The 18517-nt window shown below is 49.6% G+C and overlaps 1 protein-coding gene across 5 annotated transcripts in view; it reads right to left on the reverse strand.

Moving 5' to 3' along the window:
- Positions 1–18517, reverse strand: part of CNGB1 (cyclic nucleotide gated channel beta 1) — a 34486-nt gene that overhangs the window by 7987 nt on the left and 7982 nt on the right. For 4 of the 5 annotated variants that reach the window (XM_026856757.1, XM_026856755.1, XM_026856754.1 and 1 more), the window contains exons 13-25: positions 16450–16624; positions 15178–15423; positions 13192–13321; positions 12807–12849; positions 10323–10461; positions 5582–5680; positions 4441–4598; positions 4104–4283; positions 3176–3384; positions 1424–1474; positions 1223–1309; positions 802–866; positions 237–359 (exon numbers count right to left, since the gene is read on the reverse strand). In XM_026856757.1, coding sequence (XP_026712558.1) covers positions 237–359; positions 802–866; positions 1223–1309; positions 1424–1474; positions 3176–3384; positions 4104–4283; positions 4441–4598; positions 5582–5680; positions 10323–10461; positions 12807–12849; positions 13192–13321; positions 15178–15423; positions 16450–16624 — 1705 coding nt within the window. The remainder of the gene's footprint in view (positions 1–236; positions 360–801; positions 867–1222; positions 1310–1423; positions 1475–3175; positions 3385–4103; positions 4284–4440; positions 4599–5581; positions 5681–10322; positions 10462–12806; positions 12850–13191; positions 13322–15177; positions 15424–16449; positions 16625–18517) is intronic. The other variant, XM_026856758.1, reaches the window with a different exon arrangement.

Here is an 18517-nt window from a genome sequence, read left to right on the forward strand (position 1 = left end):
CATTGCCTTTGATCTCAGCCCAGCTGCAGCCTCTTTGCCTTGCAGCACCATATATATCTTCAAATCCCATTCCTCTTGTCCCCCATTATTCTCCCTGGCTCTGCATCTTCTGCTGGCACTCCCAACCCTTTGCTTCAGGGGGTTTTATGAACCCAGCTGGATCCTAGTATCTCCATTCTTGCTCCAGCTCATCACCACAAGCTGTGCTATGTGAGGACCCAAGCCCTGGCCTGTACCTGTTTCCTTCCCCATCATAGACCCAGGTGGTAGAGCCCAGTCCTTCATAGTCTGATGCCCAGTAATAGAGGCAGGAGTTCACATGCAAGCAGTACAGTAAATAGGCAGTGGTCCGAATTACTCTGCAAAAAAATAGAAAAGAGCAGGAGAGATGATAAGTTATCTGCTAGGAGAAACACATCAGATCCCCTTTGGCATCACAAAGAGCTTTGACATGGTGAGCCGAGCGCGGACCATGCAGGTCCTGCCAATGCAGGAGCCACAGAGCACCCAAATGTGTGGCCCTGCTGCTCCCTCCTGCAGCCCTGCAGCTCCAGAATTGCTAGAAAATGCAGCTTATCTACTGGTGGCTCTTCACCACCAGCACCCCTGTCCCCACCAGGTCGGGGAGAGGTGATCCTACCCATGCAGGCTACAGGACCTGCACATCCCTCCTGCACAAGCCAATGCAGGAGCAGCAGGAAAATAAATCAGAAACTCAGAAGGGGTGCATGCCAAAGTGAACCTTCTTCCTCAGTAGCAAACAACCACTCCATGCTGTCTCCCTCCCTCCTTTCCCCTCACCTGTAGATGTATGCCTTGCTCAAGATAGCTTCCAGGCGGTTGTTGAACTCGAAGAAGGCCAAATACTGGGAGGAGAAGGAAAACAGCATGCTCCAGCTTCCTGCACTGGGAGTTACAACCCCATAAAATCCCACTCCCCCTCTGTATCCCTCCTGAAGCCCCTGTGCAGCATTTAACTGCCACAGACATCTTTGGCTCCATCTCTCAGTTCCCTTTCATTCAAACGTGAGGATGTTTTAGGATTGAAATTAAGTGTTTGACCAACAGCCCTGCAAAGCCTTCAGGACAAGACTTCCCATCCTTTTTACAATTCTGTTGCCTTCATTGATGAGTGTAGCAAGATATAGCTTTCCCCAACCAGCGTGGGACTCCACACCTGCTGCAACTGGTGTTCTGCCTGATTTTGTAAGCTCCAACTCACCTTCAGACAGCGAGGAAAACGCAGGAGTGGGTTGACACCAACTTTGAAGTACAAGAAATCCAGGGGCAGGAGGCATACCACATCCATCTGAAATCCACACAAAGAGAGAAACTTCTGGGGGACCTGCAGGTGTGGTGGGATGGAGCTGCAAGCCACAGTTCAGATTAAAGATTCAGATTAATAAATAAAATTATGTCAAACCTTAAAGCGTTCTGACTGCAGGTAGTGCTCTTTCATGGCCTTTTTATCAGTCTGGTTAGAAATAGGAGGGGGAGAGAAGAAGATTAATCATTGTTTGCAGAAAGCAAAGTCACGGCCAACTTTGTCCTGCCTGGCTTTCCTGTTCTTCACCACAACAGGGAAGATGCCTCCTTTACACCTGGAGCAGAGCAAGAGGACCAGGAGAGGACCTGGCTTTATGCCATCTTCCCATCCTATCCCAGGACATCCCGTGCTCGATTTGCACCCCAGAGAAAGCACATCACAGTGACAGCACCACAGAAAACAGAGTTTACAGGAGAAACCTCCTTGTCTGAGCATTTGCATGGGCAATGGGAAGGCTGTACCCTCAAGGTTTTCTTCTTCACAGCTTATTTAATTGGATATAGAAACAAAATCAGGGGGTTTCACTTATCTCAGGCATGTGATCTATGCATTCAGATTGAGATTGCTTTTCACAGAATCATCTGGGTTGGAAAAGACCTTGAAGCTCCTCCAGTTCAACCATCAACCTGTCATTGACCCAACTCCACCAGATCCCTCAGCGCTGGGTCACCCCAACTCTTCAACCCCTCCAGGGATGGGGACTCCCCCCCTGCCCTGGGCAGCCCATTCCAACGCCCAACAACCCCTTCTGCACAGAAATCCTTCCTCAGAGCCAGCCTGACCCTGCCCTGGGCAGCTTGAGGCCATTCCCTCTTGTCCTGGTGCTGGTTCCTTGGCTCAAGAGACTCATCCCCCCTCTCTGCACCCTCCTGTCAGGGAGCTGTAGAGGGCCAGGAGGTCTCCCCTCAGCCTCCTCTTCTCCAGACTAACCCCCCCTAGTTCCCTCAGCCGCTCCCCATCAGACCTGTGCTCCAGACCCTGCCCCAACTCCTTTGCCCTTCTCTGGACATGCTTGAGTCATTCAATGTCCTTTTTGTAGTGAGGGGCCCAAAACTGAACCCAGGAATCGAGGTGCAGCCTCACCAGTGCCGAGTACAGGGGTAAGATCCCTTCCCTGTCCCTGCTGGCCACGCTATTGCTTACACAAGCCAGGATGCCACTGGCCTTCTTGGCCACCTGGGCACACTGCTGGCTCCTGTTCAGCCAGCTGTAAATCAACTCCCCCAGGTCCCTCTCTGACTGACATATCATAGAATGCCTTTTGACATATCATAGAATACCAGCTTGGAAGGAACGTCAAGGGTCATCTGGTCCAACCTTTCTTGGCAAAAGCACAGGCTAGACAAGGTGGCCCCGCACCCTGTCCAGCTGAAAAGTGTCCAATGTTGGGGAATTGCTAATGCATTCTGCCCAGCTGTGCTCCTGAAAATTAAACCCATTGTTTATTATGCTCATGGCTAGAAATGTGTGGCTGCACTGGGGCCAGTCAGTGTGCACCTCGCACCCCACCAGCAGGGCGGACCCATGGAGCAGCACCCTCTGAGCATCCCCACCCAGGACCAGAGGCCACCACGGACCACACACTTTCTAGATGGGCTGCTACTGACTTCAGAGGAAAAATATATATGTTTGGCAGACAAAAAGACTGCTGGCTTATTGACTGCCTGGCAGGAGAGGTTCTCCCAGTCCTCCAAGAGCTGACACAGCCCTGACAGCCACAGCCATCGTGGGAGAGCTTGGAGACCTTGATTCAGAGTGACCAGCACCACCCATGCCACCCAGGGTGACAGGGCTGAGAGGTCCCCACAGCCAGTCCCCAACAGTGGTATGCAGAGTGCTGCCACTCACTATTATGTCTCCCCCCCGGACAAACTGCAGCCGGGTCTGAAAGACGAGGATGTCCAGCAGATAGATGAGGTCGCAGAGGTAGTCCATGAACAGCCAGCAGTGGATGTTTGATGGTGTCTGGTAGGGGAAAGCCCAGCGGACGGGGATCAACCAGCAGTTCCAGTTCCAGGCCATGACAACGAAGAACAGCCACAGTACGTACATCAGATCTGCGCACAGGGAACGACACAATTACCTGGGCTCATGCCCCTCATCTGCAGAGCTATGCAAAGGGGTTTTCATCTCCTGACCTGGCCCAAGTGGAAGAAGGAAACCTGCAGGAGGTCTCTTATCAACAGCACTTAACTGAAAGTGAGCTAGGCTCTGGATGCAAAGTGCATGGCTGCAGAGCACATTGGTTTTTAACAGAAAGCCTCTTCTAACTTTGCTGTTATACTGGGTTTACTTTTGCTTTGCTCCCACAATACCAGCTTTCTTGCTTTGCTTTTTTCCCCTTGAGGCTGTGCTGAGCCAATGACTGGGGGTTTCAAAATAACTGTGAAATAGCAAAGGCTAAAGAGCTGGGTCCCTGTGGGGTATCCACTGGACAGTGGATTTTTTTTGTGCGATTCTTATTTTTATTTGGGGTGTCCACGCCACAGGGACAGTTTGTCCACTAAAAAGCCTGAAAAGCAGAAGGCAACTGCCCTTTCCCTGCTGGTCATGCTCCTGACACCCACAGCTATTAGGAAGTGTTTAGGAAAGAGTGTGCCTTGCAGAGGAATTTAAAACTCTCTATGTTAGTAGAGAGATGTAAGCTAAGTTGCTTAGTTGTCCTCCCCCTTCTACAAGGTCTCATCTTTTACACCTTGTCTCCTCCTTACTCCCTCTCCCCAGGACACACCAGCTTGCCCCCAGCCTGGACTCATGGCTATGTCCCATCACTCACTGGTGAACGGGTCAATGCTGCTGGGGAATTGGTAGTTTTTCAGGTGGTACAGCCAGGGCCGGCACTTGAACTTGCAGCACAGCATCTCGCAGTAGTGCTCATCCCCTGCTGACTTGTCCCCCTCTGGTTCCCCTCCTGGGGGAGGCACTGGTGCTGGTGCAGGTGCTGGCTTGGCAGGGGCTGGAAGAGGCCACACAATTGTTTTAAAGGGCAGAAAATCATCTTACAGCCATTTGTTTTAAGGTCTTTAAACTGTTAATAAAGCAGTTGTCTCCCTGAAAACACAGCAAGCGTGGGGACCCACAAGTTAAACACTCCCAGACTCACTCAAACTTACATGTTGCGGGGCTCTCATCATCCGAGGTGATATCAGGGTCAGTCAACTTCTCCTTCACCTTATCAGTTCTCTCTCTGAAGAGCTTCACCAGCTCCTGGAGCCGCTGGTTGACGATGGCACTGCTCAGGCTTGTGGCTGAACCGGTGCGCATGGGCAGGCTGTGAGAAGACCATCAGGGATTTCATGCAGGTAGGAAAGCCCAAGGGCAGGGTCATGACCCATTTTTTAACCTACAGGATCCTCAATTAGGGTTTACCTATATTTATTTGGCTAATGTGCAATCAGAATACAAGTTAAGGTGGTTTCAGTAAAAAAAACATCAAGAATCACCAGCCTAAGCCTCATCCTTGCCCTGGGGTGTGAGATGCCCTCAGTCAGACTTGATAAGCACTAAGATCCCAGGCTGGATTGCCTGTGCTTGGGAAAAGATTCTGGAAGAACTGTGGGGTGAAAACGTGCACCAAGCCCCTGAATTTATAAACTACATTATCTCTTTCCAGCCTCTTTATTAAAACTAGGACAGATTGAGACAAGCCTGCTTTACCTAGCATGGCTGAGAAGCATCACTAGGAGGGAGGACAGAAACAAGCTCATCTGCTGTAGCTCCCAGCGGCTTTGTTGTGATAATTGGCACAACAATTTCTGCCCAGAAGGAAGGCAAAACCCTGCTCCACATGGAGGTGCAGACCCTCCCCAAGACTTCGGTTCCCAGGGAAGGCAGGTCCCTTGGGCTGCAGGGAAGCCAGGACCTGGGGTGCATGATGCATAGCTTGTGCTCTCTTCCTATATGGAAGAAAAAGGTAATTTCTCCAGAAACAGTAAAAACAAGGTGTCCCCATAGTGCTATAGTGTATGTAGATCAAAGGTGCATCTTCTCCATGGTTAAACCTCATCTTAAGGAGAATATTTCTACCTGGATACAGGAAAAACAAGAGAACAGTTTCTGCTTTGGGAAGCATCACCATTATTTTTGGAGATGGGGAGCATTACTTGTTACACAGCTCTAGACCCGCTGCAGGTACAGCTCCTTCTCCCTTTGGTATCCCAGCACTTCTAGGATCTTTGCTATTTCCACCTGAGCCCCGGGATCCGAATGCCTGGGACCTGGGCTGATCCAAAGCCCTTTGGTCCCACCACACACCTTTCCCTCTGCTCCTCGTCCCAGCCCTGCTGCTCTTGGGTGGGCAACTGGCTCACTGGTCCCTTGTCCAGACCATCCTCAGGGGCCAGCAGCTTCCTCCTGCAGACACAAACACAGCAACTGAGACTCAGCCTGTCCCCCATCTCAGCCAGCTCCTTTCCCTCCTCCTCCTCCCAGGTCTCATCTGTTTCCACTCCCCCTTCTCCTCCCAGGGTCAGTTTTCCCCTGAGTTTTGGTGTTGCCCGAAGTAAATGGGAGCAAACCACCCCACTCCTTTGCTGCTAAAGCCCTGTTTCTTCTTGGGCACCACCGAGCCCAGGGCTGCATGGGCATGCAGCCACATGGCCCTTTTTACAACCTATTTTGGGCACCTGGCAAGATGCACAGAGGGTGGGCACCCCTCTGTGCGCATCCCCAGTGCTGCACCATCACACCCCTACACTTTGAGTGACAGGCAAAGAAAATGCAATGCTGGTAAGGGGGAGCAAGAAAGTGAAATCTGGAAAAAAGCAACGGCACTGGGGACACTGCCTGCCTCTGAGCTGGCTCCGTAGCACTGTAAATCCCCAAGACAAAGAGGGAATTCCAGAGCAGCAGGTACATAACATCAACCCTCTAATGGCTGCTGATATCTGCAAAGCCAAGTGCAAAGTGCAACAGCCAGGAGCGGCTCCAGGTTCAAGAGGAGCCCTGGTGATGCTGAGCCAGTGGCAGCTCACGTCTTCACGGAAGATGCGTCCTAACACAGCTGGTAGCTCCCTTTGGCACAGACTGGTTTCTGAGGCAACTTCCTTACATGTGGGCAAGCAAAGTGGCAGAAGGAGAGCTGAATATGAAAATGTTAATCACAGTAAGAATCTGGACTGGTTTGCAATCCTGCTGTCAAGTACAAAGTTTCACTGTGACAAAGAAATTGTCTTCTGCCACCACAGCTGTTGCTCTAAATTAACCAGGATCTCACTGACCCGGGTGCAAATGGCTTGGTGCTGGGTGTGGAGCAGGAGCAAGCAGGATGCCAAGGAAGGTCATCTTGCCATCACAAGCCTCCTGAAGAAAGCCAAATGTTATGAACCCACCCATCTCCAGCCCCACTGGCTCTCAGGTGTGCCCTGCTAGGATCAGGAGCAGATGAACAAGGGCAATGAAACCTGCATTCCCAAACCACACAGAACAGGGGCGGAGGAAAACCACCAACCCCCCAGTTAAAGTACCCTCAGATGTGGGTGGAGAGGTTCCCCAAACCACATCAGTCTAGAGAAATAGTCCTGCCAAGGCCTATAATGTTGTTAGGACAACATCCATCACTTCTTACCAGTCTCCAGCTGCCCTTCCCCTGCCTCTGTCCCCTCAGAGCACCACGCTGCTCCATTGCTCACCCTCAACCATGAGCAAGCCCAAGACGCCTACACTGACAGCCCGATGTCCTTTTGCTCTGTAAGGGGGACCCTGCAGAGATGGTATTACCACCCCCCACCCCCCCACACACTTTGCCTGTGGCATGGCTTCCCATGGGCCACAGAGCTCACGTGGTCGCCCTCCGAGTACAGGCAAGGCTTTGTGTGTCAGCATCCATCTAGGAAAAAATGCCCCTTTTTTTGATTAATGGGTGCCCTCAGAAAGATGTAAAAGTTGATAAACATCCTCAGGAAGGCTGTAAATCCAGATGTGCAGGAAACATCCCTTGACATTCTGTGGTGCCTGTAGTTCACCTGTGTTCCCAGCTGATGTGGACATGAGGAGGAGTAGGAGCTACTCAAAAAGCAACACAAACTTCAGCAGATTTTGGAAACTGGTAGTTGAAGGGCTCAGAGGGAACCTGGGGTCTAACATTAAGTCCCATGGACAAGCTCATGTATGTGCAGCCCTAAGTCCAAAACCCTGGCAGGTCTAAACAGTTTCTCAGGCATCGGTGGGAAAAAAGGAACCTATATGACAAACCCCTAGAAAACATTCAGTCCATACATACAGTCCAGCTGCAGGGGACATTTTTTGGGACAGAACCTCTAGACTGCTGGTCCAAAAGGAACTACAAAACAGATTTTTTTTTTTCCCACTGATGCATAAATACTTCAAACTGCATCTCCTACAATATGAAGTGACCTAAGAGATGCATAATTAGTGAGGAGGAGGAGGAGCACATGTAGACCAAGTAAAAGCTAAAGGTGAAAGAGTAAATGAGTAATTAAATAATTAAATTAATTAATTAATAGTAAATAGAGAAGTGTAGATGCACAGCACAGGTACAAAGAGCTGCACGAACTCCCTAGCACAAATATGCAGGAAGCCAAGTATGAAAGAATTTGAATACAAACCATAAAAATGTGAATTACCACCTCAAGAGACCAGGTAGAGAGTGCAAGTGTCTAAATAAAGCTATAGCATGAGCAGCACGAGGCCGGCAGTCACTGCCTGGGCTTGGCCATTGGTGTGGACCACGGGTGGCTGCTCTGCTGCTGCCCAGAAGCAAAGCCTCCAGCTGTGCTCAGGTAGCTCTGTGCCACCGGTCCCCACGCAACCAGACACCAAACAGCCAGCTGGGATGGAAGACCCCGTGGCAGCCTAAACATTGCTCCACATTCAATGCCCTTGGAAAGCTGCAGCCATGACCACCAGGCTGTCCTGTGCCTGCCCAGAGGGTTTCACAGGGTCCCTCACGGGGCCCTGCCCACATGGCATTGTCCTGTGTATCCTGGTATTTATCACCTGCAACAGGTTGTTTCCAGTCTGTCTTTTGTTAACCTTAATCTTTCACAGTCTCACATGGGAAAAAACCTCAAGACTGTGGCCAACAGAAGTGACTTAAGATAAATGGATGATTGCTCAATGTAGAGTTAATGTCCTCTTCCTCTGAAAACACCAGCTGGAGCCAAGATTTTTCTTCTGGTTCACAATGGTGAAATTTTATTTCTTTATGTAGTGACACAGGAGTTGCTTGCTTTTAACAGTCTCTAGCTCTACCAAGGGACCTCCAGTGTTGTCTTGAGACACTACCTAGAGACATGGTAAGGTTCATATGCTCATACATGTAACCACAAATACACAACTGCTTTAAGAAACTGGTAGAAAATTGCACGAGAAAACTGAGGTGCTCCAAAAAATAGCTCTACTGGGGAACCATAGGATCACAGAATGGTTTGGGTTGGAAAGGACCTTTGAAGACCATCTAGTCTGACCCCCTTGCTATGGGCAGGGACATCTTCCGCTAGATCAAGTTGTCCAAAGCCCTGTCCAACCTGGCCTGGAACACTTCCAGGGAGGGGCAGCCACAGCTTCTCTGGGCAGTGTCTCACCACCCTCACAGTGAAGAATTTCTTCCTTACAACCAATCTAAACCTACCTGCTTTCAGTTTAAAACCACTGCACCTTGTTCTGTCACTACATGCTCCAGAAGATGTCTTCCTCTGTCTTTCTTATAAGCCTATTGAAAGGCCGCAATAAGGTCTTGATGAAAGATTTGATAAAAAATGATGCAGGGGACAGAATTGCACATAGATAGGTGGATCTAAATAAACAAAGGTTCTGCCTTTGGATTGCTGGACCCTGGGCTCCAAAGATGCCCAAGATGTGCATGACATGGGCGTTAATCAGAATTGTTGTCCATTTTCTATGTCAGTTGAAGGCATCGGAGAAAGCCTATCACCTTGACCCTGATTCAGGGTGAGAGCTGCGTGCCTGATGGGACTAGAAAACATGGATGTCTGTCTCACAAAAAGAGCCTGTCCTGTTCATTAACTTGAGAGAGAAAAATGCATCCAGAGCAGCGACTGCCAAAGCTGTTTTCCCAGACTGATCCCGAGCACTCTGTGGCCGAGGTTGTGAGCCTCAACCACTCTCCAGCGATGAGCTTGTTGTCACAGGACAATTTTCATTGCTGGGCTAATAGAAAAAAGGCAGTGAGATTCAGCAGGCTTTAAATAACTGGCTTCTTAACGCTGTCAGTATTTGCACTGCAGGTATTTCATTTGAGTCCTTGAGCTCTGCTTTCCAAGTTTAAAAATCTGTTTCACAGACTGGATTATGGGCATATTTGCCATTTTATTTCCAAGTCCCCTAAGAACATTTTTACTAAAAGTTCCTAACTATTATGTGAGGATGAATATAATAACTGGTTTTCAGCACAGAAAAAAAAGCACCTTGGTTTTTATTTTTAGCCTTCTGCAAGGATGAGCCTCAAAAAACCCTCCAACTTTCAAAACCCACCAGCTTCTGCCAGCCTTAATTGTCAGGCTCAGTTTTAATCCCCCCCTCTATGAGAACCCTTGATCCAAAGGTGCAAAGCCAGGGGAGAGATGCTGCAAACCCTTCCAGCAAAAACGCAAGAAGAAAACTGAATTTTTTATGATGGTTTTTATGATGAAGGCCTATACCCAGCACACAGACTCCCCATGCTCTGAATTTTGGAGCACAGATGCGTGCGTCAACAGACAAATGGCATCTGACCACAGCCTGGGGGTTGAGCTACTCTCCAGGAGAACACACAGACAGGGCTGTCCCCATCCCCCAAAAGCTTTAAACCAAATTTAACCATTTGATTAAAAAAATGCAAACAAGAGGCAATGTTTGTGCCATCTGCCCTGTCTTGCCCGGGGGTGAGACCCACCGCACACACATCACCCCGGCTCACTGCCCAAACCTGCCAGAAATAGCTTGCTCCATATGGTTGTATAAATTTTCATGTACCAGCACCATCGGGGGAGTGACACCCTTGGGAGCCGGGGGCCATGCCCGGGCAGAGCCATACCTGGGCGATGCTGGTGCCGTGCCAGGCACCACCAGCATGTTGGGAGAGTTGGCAGTGGGCACTGGTAAGTGGGTACCATCGTTCTCCACAGTATCCTCTCCGCTGTCCACATCCTTGATATCCACAGTGGGGTAATTGCCTGGCCCATGGAAAAGGACAATAATTGTGGTGAGAAGGGTGCAGGGCCCAGCATACAGCCAGGTTGAGTCCCCAAGCTCCATCACTTCTGTGGAGCTGCCCTTGAACCCCGCGGTGTGCTGGAAGGACTCTCCTTTTCCCTCCATTCCCTTCTTGCCTGGTACTCCGTTCTCCTAACAGTTTGGAGCATTTCTTTCCCTTTTTCACCCAGTTTTTAACACTATAAGAAGTGCCACCTGCTTCCCTTCTGCTTTCCCAGCTTGCAGTGACTGCAACTACTCTGTGCAAGCTTTGGGTCCCTGTGGTTCAGAAAATGATGGAGATGAGGGTTACCAGCTGTGGTGTCATTCAGGAACCCAGGATTTCCAGCTGCAAACCTGCCTCCCAGGGTCTAGAGAATCTGGGTCTTCTGAACATAAACATATGGATATGCAAGCTCTGAATTACACAAGCGTTTGCTTTTCATGCAGAATAAGGCACTATTTAAATAAGCAGAGCCTCTCCCTTTTGCAGAGGTAATAACTGCTTCCTGCCACAAGCAAGATTAGAAGCAGGAAGGTTGGATGTTTATAGTGGTTAAAGAGAGATACCAGTGCCCCAAGGCAGAAATAGCACTGTGTTATCTTGACTAGACACCACAGCTGGCTGGGCTGTGAAGTGCCATCCCTTTTCTTAGTGATACGATAAAACGCAAGGAGTTCCTGCAGGGGGGGGGGGTCTCACAGGTCCTGAAAGAGCCCACACATCCCCTCCTGTCCCATGCTCATGTGGGACCAGCGGATCAGAGCGTGGCTCGATCAAATCATTCAGAAAAGGCCCGTTTGGGTTGCAAGTTTACATCCCATTGCATGGAGGGAAAAGCAGCAGAATCTGGCTCACTGGTTAAAAATGAAGCAAAGCAAAGCTACAGAAACATAATTTGTACTTCTGGGTTAAAAGGCGGAAAACTGTGAACAGCAAGCCTTCATCTTACCATCCTCCTAGTATGAATGGGTTGCACAAATGTTAAGGAGAAAACTGCCTGTGCAGCAGATATTTAACCCTCTGCCTGCAGGTCCTTCGGGAGGGTTTTCAGCCAAGCAGATCAAACCATACAGCATATCATTTATAGAGATCTGCACACGCTCTCAGCACTTAGCTAGAAAGGCACATAGGGATGAGGCAGAAGCAGAAAAAAGATGATTTTTTCTCCCCAACCTTTGTGCCGCAACATGAATTGTGCTTTTTTTTTTTTTTTTTTTCTTTCCAAAAAAGCAACAAAAAGCAGCTACTCCAGGAATAACTCCTTGCCCCCCTTGCACTACGCAAGCCCATTGTCAAAGCCAACAGCTCTAATACCTAGGGGGGATTGCTCCTCATTACAAAAATTGGGGTTGACAACTCCAGCCTTTGGCTTGCTGGTGACAAGGACGGGGATGCGGGAGGCAGCGGTGGCTCGGTAGCTGGGGACATTAGGGAGCTGCTCTAGCACACCACGGCCAGGGGGGGAGGCGTCCCTGCCATCGAGCGGCTTGTCATACACCAGGCGGTCGAGCTCGACGTCTCGGGCACGCCTGGACATGCTGCTAGGCGCCTAGGAGCTTCAAGCAAAGGACAAGGCATCTGAAGCTGCAATAAAACACAGAGTGGTTTGAGACAGGACAATTATGTCAGCACAGAGAAATGCAGGGCTGCTGGGTTTTTTGTTGCTGCCCAACAATCATGGGTGGTGGTAGCACAGGAAAGTGGTGGTGAGCATCCTACCACGTGCTTTTCTAGCATTGCTGCAAGGTCAGGGTGCTCTGCGAGGGCTGCATCAGCAGAGAAATCCCCAGCTGTAGCAGGGCTCAGGTCAAGCCATCCCTTGTGCAACTCCCCCGACGTCGTGGAGTTATGTCCAAACCTGTCTGTGCTCACTAAGGCTGCAATGGGAACTCACCATCTAATTTTCATTACCAATCTATTACCTCCTAAAAGGTTACATTAAAATGCGCTTTATGCCACTGGTTATTTCCCAAATTGAGTGAAGTGATAAAATCCTTTTTATCCTCCCCTACATTCTTCAGCTGAAGGAGAAACTCTTACTTCACATCAAAGATTGCTTAAACAATAAGACTAAGCACCACGTAAGCACCAGCCTTTCAGAGCTAGCTCTAGCTGGTGACAATACGGTGTGGCCATCACACTGTGCCCGTGGGATGCTTTAAGCCAGTGAAAAGTACTGATGGCCCACACTGCAGAGAGCCCAGCTGCCCGCTCCAGGACAGTGAGCGGTGGGCAGGGAGTAGCTGCATTTTGCCCCTGCTGGGAATCACATTGCCTGCTTTGATTCATCCTAATTTGACATTACACTGCTCTATATTATACCTTCAGCATCAGTTTCAGCAGCTTCAGCTGTCTCCTCTTCCACCTTCAAAATGAAAAAGCCATTTTAAGGAGAAAAAGACCTCCTCCATCAGTAAAAGAGCATACTTGGGTGCCCCATATCTCCCCACCATCCACCAGCCTCTCAGCTTGCTGTTCAGTGCCAATGTTTTAGGGTGAAATCATCCTCCCCTTGGTGCACAGCTACTGCTGCTGTCTCAGGTTCAGAGATGGGGTCATCTCAGTGGGCAACATCCCCAGTGCCCATCCTGGTCCCTGCTCCTCGTCGGGGCACTGTGTCCCCACGGACAAGCTCTGAGCCCTCAGCATGCGCTGAGCAGCAAGAGCGCATTGCAGACCTGAGCCCAAGCAGGGAGCGATGCCATACCTGTAAAAAAGCACCTTCAAGATCACTTATCTCAGGTTCTTCCGTCTGCTCAAACCTGAGAGCCTCCTCCGCAAAGTACACTTCATCCACACCCTCGTCAATGGTCAGACAAGGCGACAGGAGCAGGGGTCTGGGTGGTAGAGAACAAGCAGAGACAAGCGCCCAAGTTCATTTTTGCCCTTTCTGAGGTTGGGGACATTGCAAATGGGGGGACATCACGTCATGGAGGGGAATCAGGTCAATGGGGACGATGCAGGATGATGCATGGCTCTCCCAGTTTTGGGGAGCACTAGTCCCCCAACTGCACCACAAGCCTCATTTGCAGGAGAACAATCCCACAGAAATCTGAGTTTGATACAGTAGTGGCACCCCAAAAAACTTGCTGCCTAGGTTAGAGGGACTTGGAAAAAGTACTACATGGGAGACCAGATGAGAGGTGCATAAATAATGCAGGGCATTGCACATGCATAAACAAAAATTGCATATGCAGAAAGACATAGGCAGTGTGTTTCTCCTGTTACGCATAATAATTTCTCATATAATTAAAATTTGCCAAATAAAAAGCTGAGCGCCTAATTTCCAGGCAGGGCTGCCCCACAAGCACCATCTGAAACCAGTTTGCCTCTGCAAGACACCACCAAGACACAGAATTCTCCTTTTCCTTCAGCAGCAAGTGCAGACCCCAGTTCTGCCATTCTGACAAAGGGGGCTCACAAAATCAATTCTATTGGTTTAATATAACTTTATAACTGAATAAAAAAAGCCACATCATGAGGTTCTGCGCACATATCTCCTGATTTGCTCTTTCCTGGTGGGAGATGCAAAGCAGGGATTGGGGATAATGAGAAAAAATTAACAGCTAAATGCATAAAAATCGAAAAACCATCCTTCTGTATTCTTGGCAGGTTGTAAATCAGCAGATGTATGTAACAAACAGCAGCTGCTTTTACTCTTTTATCTCCATGACTTGAAAAACTGTTATTTTCCAAGGGTTTTTTTTTTCATTATCTTTAATAATCTCTCCTCTTTTTTTTTTTTTTTTTTTTTTTTTAAATTTAATTAGGCTTCTTTCAAATGCAATTGCAAATCTTTTCATCCTAATCTAGAAAACCCTTCAGTGTCTCTCTGTTCCCATAAACAGACACATTGAAGGATGGAGCAGCATCTCATTCACCCAACAACTGAAGCTTAAGTTTCTGTAGTGGAGCTCCAGGAACAGATATTGATGAAAGAAAAAGATAAGGTTTTAACACCAAATAATCATGCGTTCTTCAGCTTCTTCCTCAAAGTCTAGATACTTCAGAGGAACTGACAGAGAATAATATTGCAGCACTATGTAACAAAACCCTAAATGTTTATCTCACGTGAAATCAGAGCAAACCACTAAACTAAGTGGAAAGATTTTCCTAAATACCATCTAGACCAGTCACCACTACAACAGCTGACAATAACTCAGCTATTTTCCACAACAGTAGAAAGGTAAAATTGTACCTACTTGTATTAAGTAGCATTTGCAGGGACAACACATAATCCCATCTTTAAATTCAGCTCTGTAATACTCCTAATAATCCTGACTGCCCTGAATTCATGGACGTGGTTTTAAATACCGCGGACTCCTGACGAATGCACAAGCTGGGGCCCCTGCTCTGCCGAGCCGCCAGACCCGGCGGGAGCGGCTGGCCAGGGGCTGCAGTTGCTACGTACGGCCGCGCTGGAGACGGAGCCTGTGTCACCATGAGACACTTGCCTGTCACCAGGTGCCACGTCAGCAGCGAGCCCTGGGGTGAGCCGGTTTGGGAAAGCATCCCTCCTGACAGCAGCATCCCTCCCTCCCCTCCCGACAGGCTGGAGAGCTCTGCTCTGCCAAGAGGAGCTTTGCTCACCCACGGGTGCTCCAGCCTCTCTGGTTTGTGAATGCAGCTGAAACAACAACTGCATTCACGCCTGCATTCCAACAAAGCCATAAAGACAACAGGAGCCACTCACCCTGCACTCTCCACCACCACCTCCTCCTCCTCCTCTTCCTCCTCCTCCTTCTTCTCTTCCTCCTCTTCTTCTTCCCCCTCCTCCTCCTCCTCCTTCTTTTCCTCTTCCTCTTCTTTCCCCTCCTCCTCCTTCTTTTCCTCCTCTTCTTCTTCCCCCTCCTCCTCCTCCTCTTCTTCCCTCTCCTCCTCCTTTTCCTCTTCCTCCTCCTCCTCCTCTTCAGCACCGCTCAGGGAGCACAACCAGAGCCTGGGAAGGAGAAACTCATTAGGCAACATCCAGAAAGTATGTCTGAACCTCACAAGAGAAGCACGGCCAGTCTGTGCAAGCCCTTTGGCTGGAGGTGCCCTCTCTCCATCCCCAGCCAACATCCTGGTGGGGTGGACACGCCTGAGCACACGCAGTGTCACAGCCCATTATTGTCTGTGGCCCCAAGCGAGTGAGAGGAAGAACAGGAGAAAGTTTTGGAATTGCTGCTTTTGAGCAAAACTTCCTCTTAATGAAATCCATCCTTCAGGACAGGACCTGCTTGCTGCCCACAGCTTCTCAGGCTCATCTATTAAGGGGACAAAAATCTGAAAAATATTTTTATAGTATGTCCAGTGTTTGCTACCTGAGCAGAAGAGAGCTCTGCTGAGAGAATGTGGCTCTGGGCATTGCTTGTGCTTAGTGCAGTTGAGCATCGCCCATATCGGAAGTGGGGACTGCTGTGCCCTCCCTGCACGTGCACTGGGACTGTTCCGGGGGGCTCCCAAACACTTTTGGAGTGTGCATGACACCCCTCATCCCCCTGCTGCAATGCAGCCTATTTCTGGCTCTGAACACATTGTCCAGTCCTCGGGAGGACCTCAGCAGGGGGTTGTTCTGGAAGACATAGGACGAATTATATAGAGAAGACTACCATTTCCAAATGCTGTGAGAGTTGATGGGAACGAGGTCCAAATCCTCTTGCCGTAGGACCAAAATCCACTCACAGGAAGCCTAAGCAGCTGTCCTCTGCAGGGCAATGTGAAGCACTGCATTCACGGCTCTGCCACAGCCTGCCCCAAACCAAGTATCAACCCCAGAAGGAAAGGCTGTTTGCTCAAACACCTTTTGGGTCCTTCTGGTGCCCCCCTCTTTGGAAACAGGCACCTCAACTGCTTGCTGCCAGCTCTACCACCAGCGCTGGCAAGGAGGGATACACAGGGACGTGCTCATCCCCTCCCATGGTCACCGTGCTGGTGGCCAGAGAGTGTGCAGAGCTGCCTATCAACAGCATCTCCCTTCTCCTACCTGTTTTCTTCTTCCTGTGGTTCCTCCTGTATAGGGTGAAGGGGATGAGCATCTGCCACCAGCTCAGCCTCACGACCCCGGGCCATCATTTCACACGTGGCTTCATTAATCCAGTCATCATCAATCTCTTCCAAGATGAGGTCGGTCTCCTCAGGTTCCCCAGGGACAATATGAACTGAAACAGGAATGGGAAAAGGGGGACGATGAAGGGGGAGCAGCACATTTTCAAGAGGCCAAGGGTAGGGCCAGGGCCCATCCTGTATTTTAGCTCCTTGATGTAGAGGTGCTGCCAACTTGCCTGCACAGACCTGTGCAGCCCTGGTCCCCCCGAGCTGTGCTGGACAGATGCTTTAGGCACTTTTGCCAGAAGGAAGAAGAAAATTCACTATTTTGTGCCAAGCGCAGCTAAAGCCCTATGAAAACTATAACCCTTTGCATACAGATGTCTGTTGGCTTCCCTATGCATGTAGCAACCTCCACCAGCAGATTATTTGGCAATTCTCCAGGACACGTTTTGGCTCTCCTTGCAAACAGCAGCAGCCACAGGAAGAGCCCCAAGCCTTTCCCCTCGAGAACCTTGAGTGAACAGCCCGAGGGCCTTGATTTTTCAGAAAAAGACTCAATCCGGAGCCCATGTTGCGATGCCCCAAGCACCATGCCACGTCTGCTCCAAACACTCCCCTGGGCATGGTGTAGGAAGCATCCCACACACCCCGCCACTTCCCAGCATCACTGGGGGAAAACCCAACTGGGTTACTGAGAATGTTGGACCAGCTGCAAAGCAAAGAGCGTGGGTCTGACCCATGGCCAGCCCCCTCCATGGCCCAGGGGTACCCATCCTATCACATCAGGCACACACCAGAGAAACAGGAGGAGGAAGCACATCCGCATACTGTAAAACCAGTTTATTTTGAGGTCTGCCTGACAACAAAACTTACATGTCTGCAGAGAAGCTAATAGGAAACGTGCAAATTCAACTACAGAAAGGCAGGAAACCCACCCACGGTCAGCTCTGTGCAATATTTACCCACTCCACGGTGCCCATGCTGCCTTTAGCCCACTCCCTCTAGATCTCTGTTAAATAAAACATGGGACAGCAATCAGGGAGATGGCTTTTAAAACACACCACAACTTTTGATACATTATATGAAAATTGTAGCCTGGTACTGTCAGGGTGTATTATAAACACAAGGGATGGAGCTCAGGGTGGTTGCTTGGCTCATGACATCACTACAGCTGCCTAGATCATCCTAGAGAGATGCAATGATGTGGTGGGACACTTTATTGTGACCTTTCGATGTATCAAGGAGGCTTATACAACAGATGGATTCACCAGGGCCTGTAGTCACAGGACAAGGGCAACAGTTTTAAACTGAAAGAAGGTAGATTTAGATTGGACACAAGGAAGAAATGTTGTACAGTAAGAGTGGTGAGACACTGGCACAGGTTGCCCAGAGAAGCTGTGGCTGCCCCCTCCCTGGAAGAGTTCAAGGCTGGGTTAGACGGGGCTTTGGGCAACCTGGGCTAGTGGAAGTGTCCCTGCCCATCTCAGGGGGTTCAACCAGATCACCTTTGAAGGTCACTTCCAGCTCAAACTATTCTGCAATTCTAAGGTCTGTATTCAAAGCCTGGGGTGTAGGGGCTCTCACCCCATCCAGCCCCACATGCCTGCCCTGCCTATGCCTGCCTGCACACTTCTGGGCTGGAGACAGCCCCCAAGATCCCTGCCCTGCCGGGACACTCCTGCCACCATGGTTAGTGCTGCATCTCAAGAGCTGTGAGCTTCAGGACAGAGCGGATGTGGTTGGGGGTAAGGAGAGTTTGTGATAAATTCTCCTATAAGGAGAGCCTTGGAAAAGGCTTTTAACCATTAACTCCTACCTATTGACCTAGAGATTAACCTCACCCACCTGCATTTGCTGCTACAAACCAGAGCCCTTTCCACTTGCTGGGAGAAAACACTCAGTTAATGGAAGAAAAGCATAAGAATCTAACGAGAGCTTAAAGAGCTTTATATCATTACACCTCGGAGGCAGAAGTTGACTGAAAGAAGCCTGTGGGCTTCAGC

Source organism: Athene cunicularia, assembly GCF_003259725.1.
Source record: "Athene cunicularia isolate RWA chromosome 11 unlocalized genomic scaffold, athCun1 chr11_part1, whole genome shotgun sequence".
Lineage (NCBI taxonomy): Eukaryota > Metazoa > Chordata > Aves > Strigiformes > Strigidae > Athene > Athene cunicularia.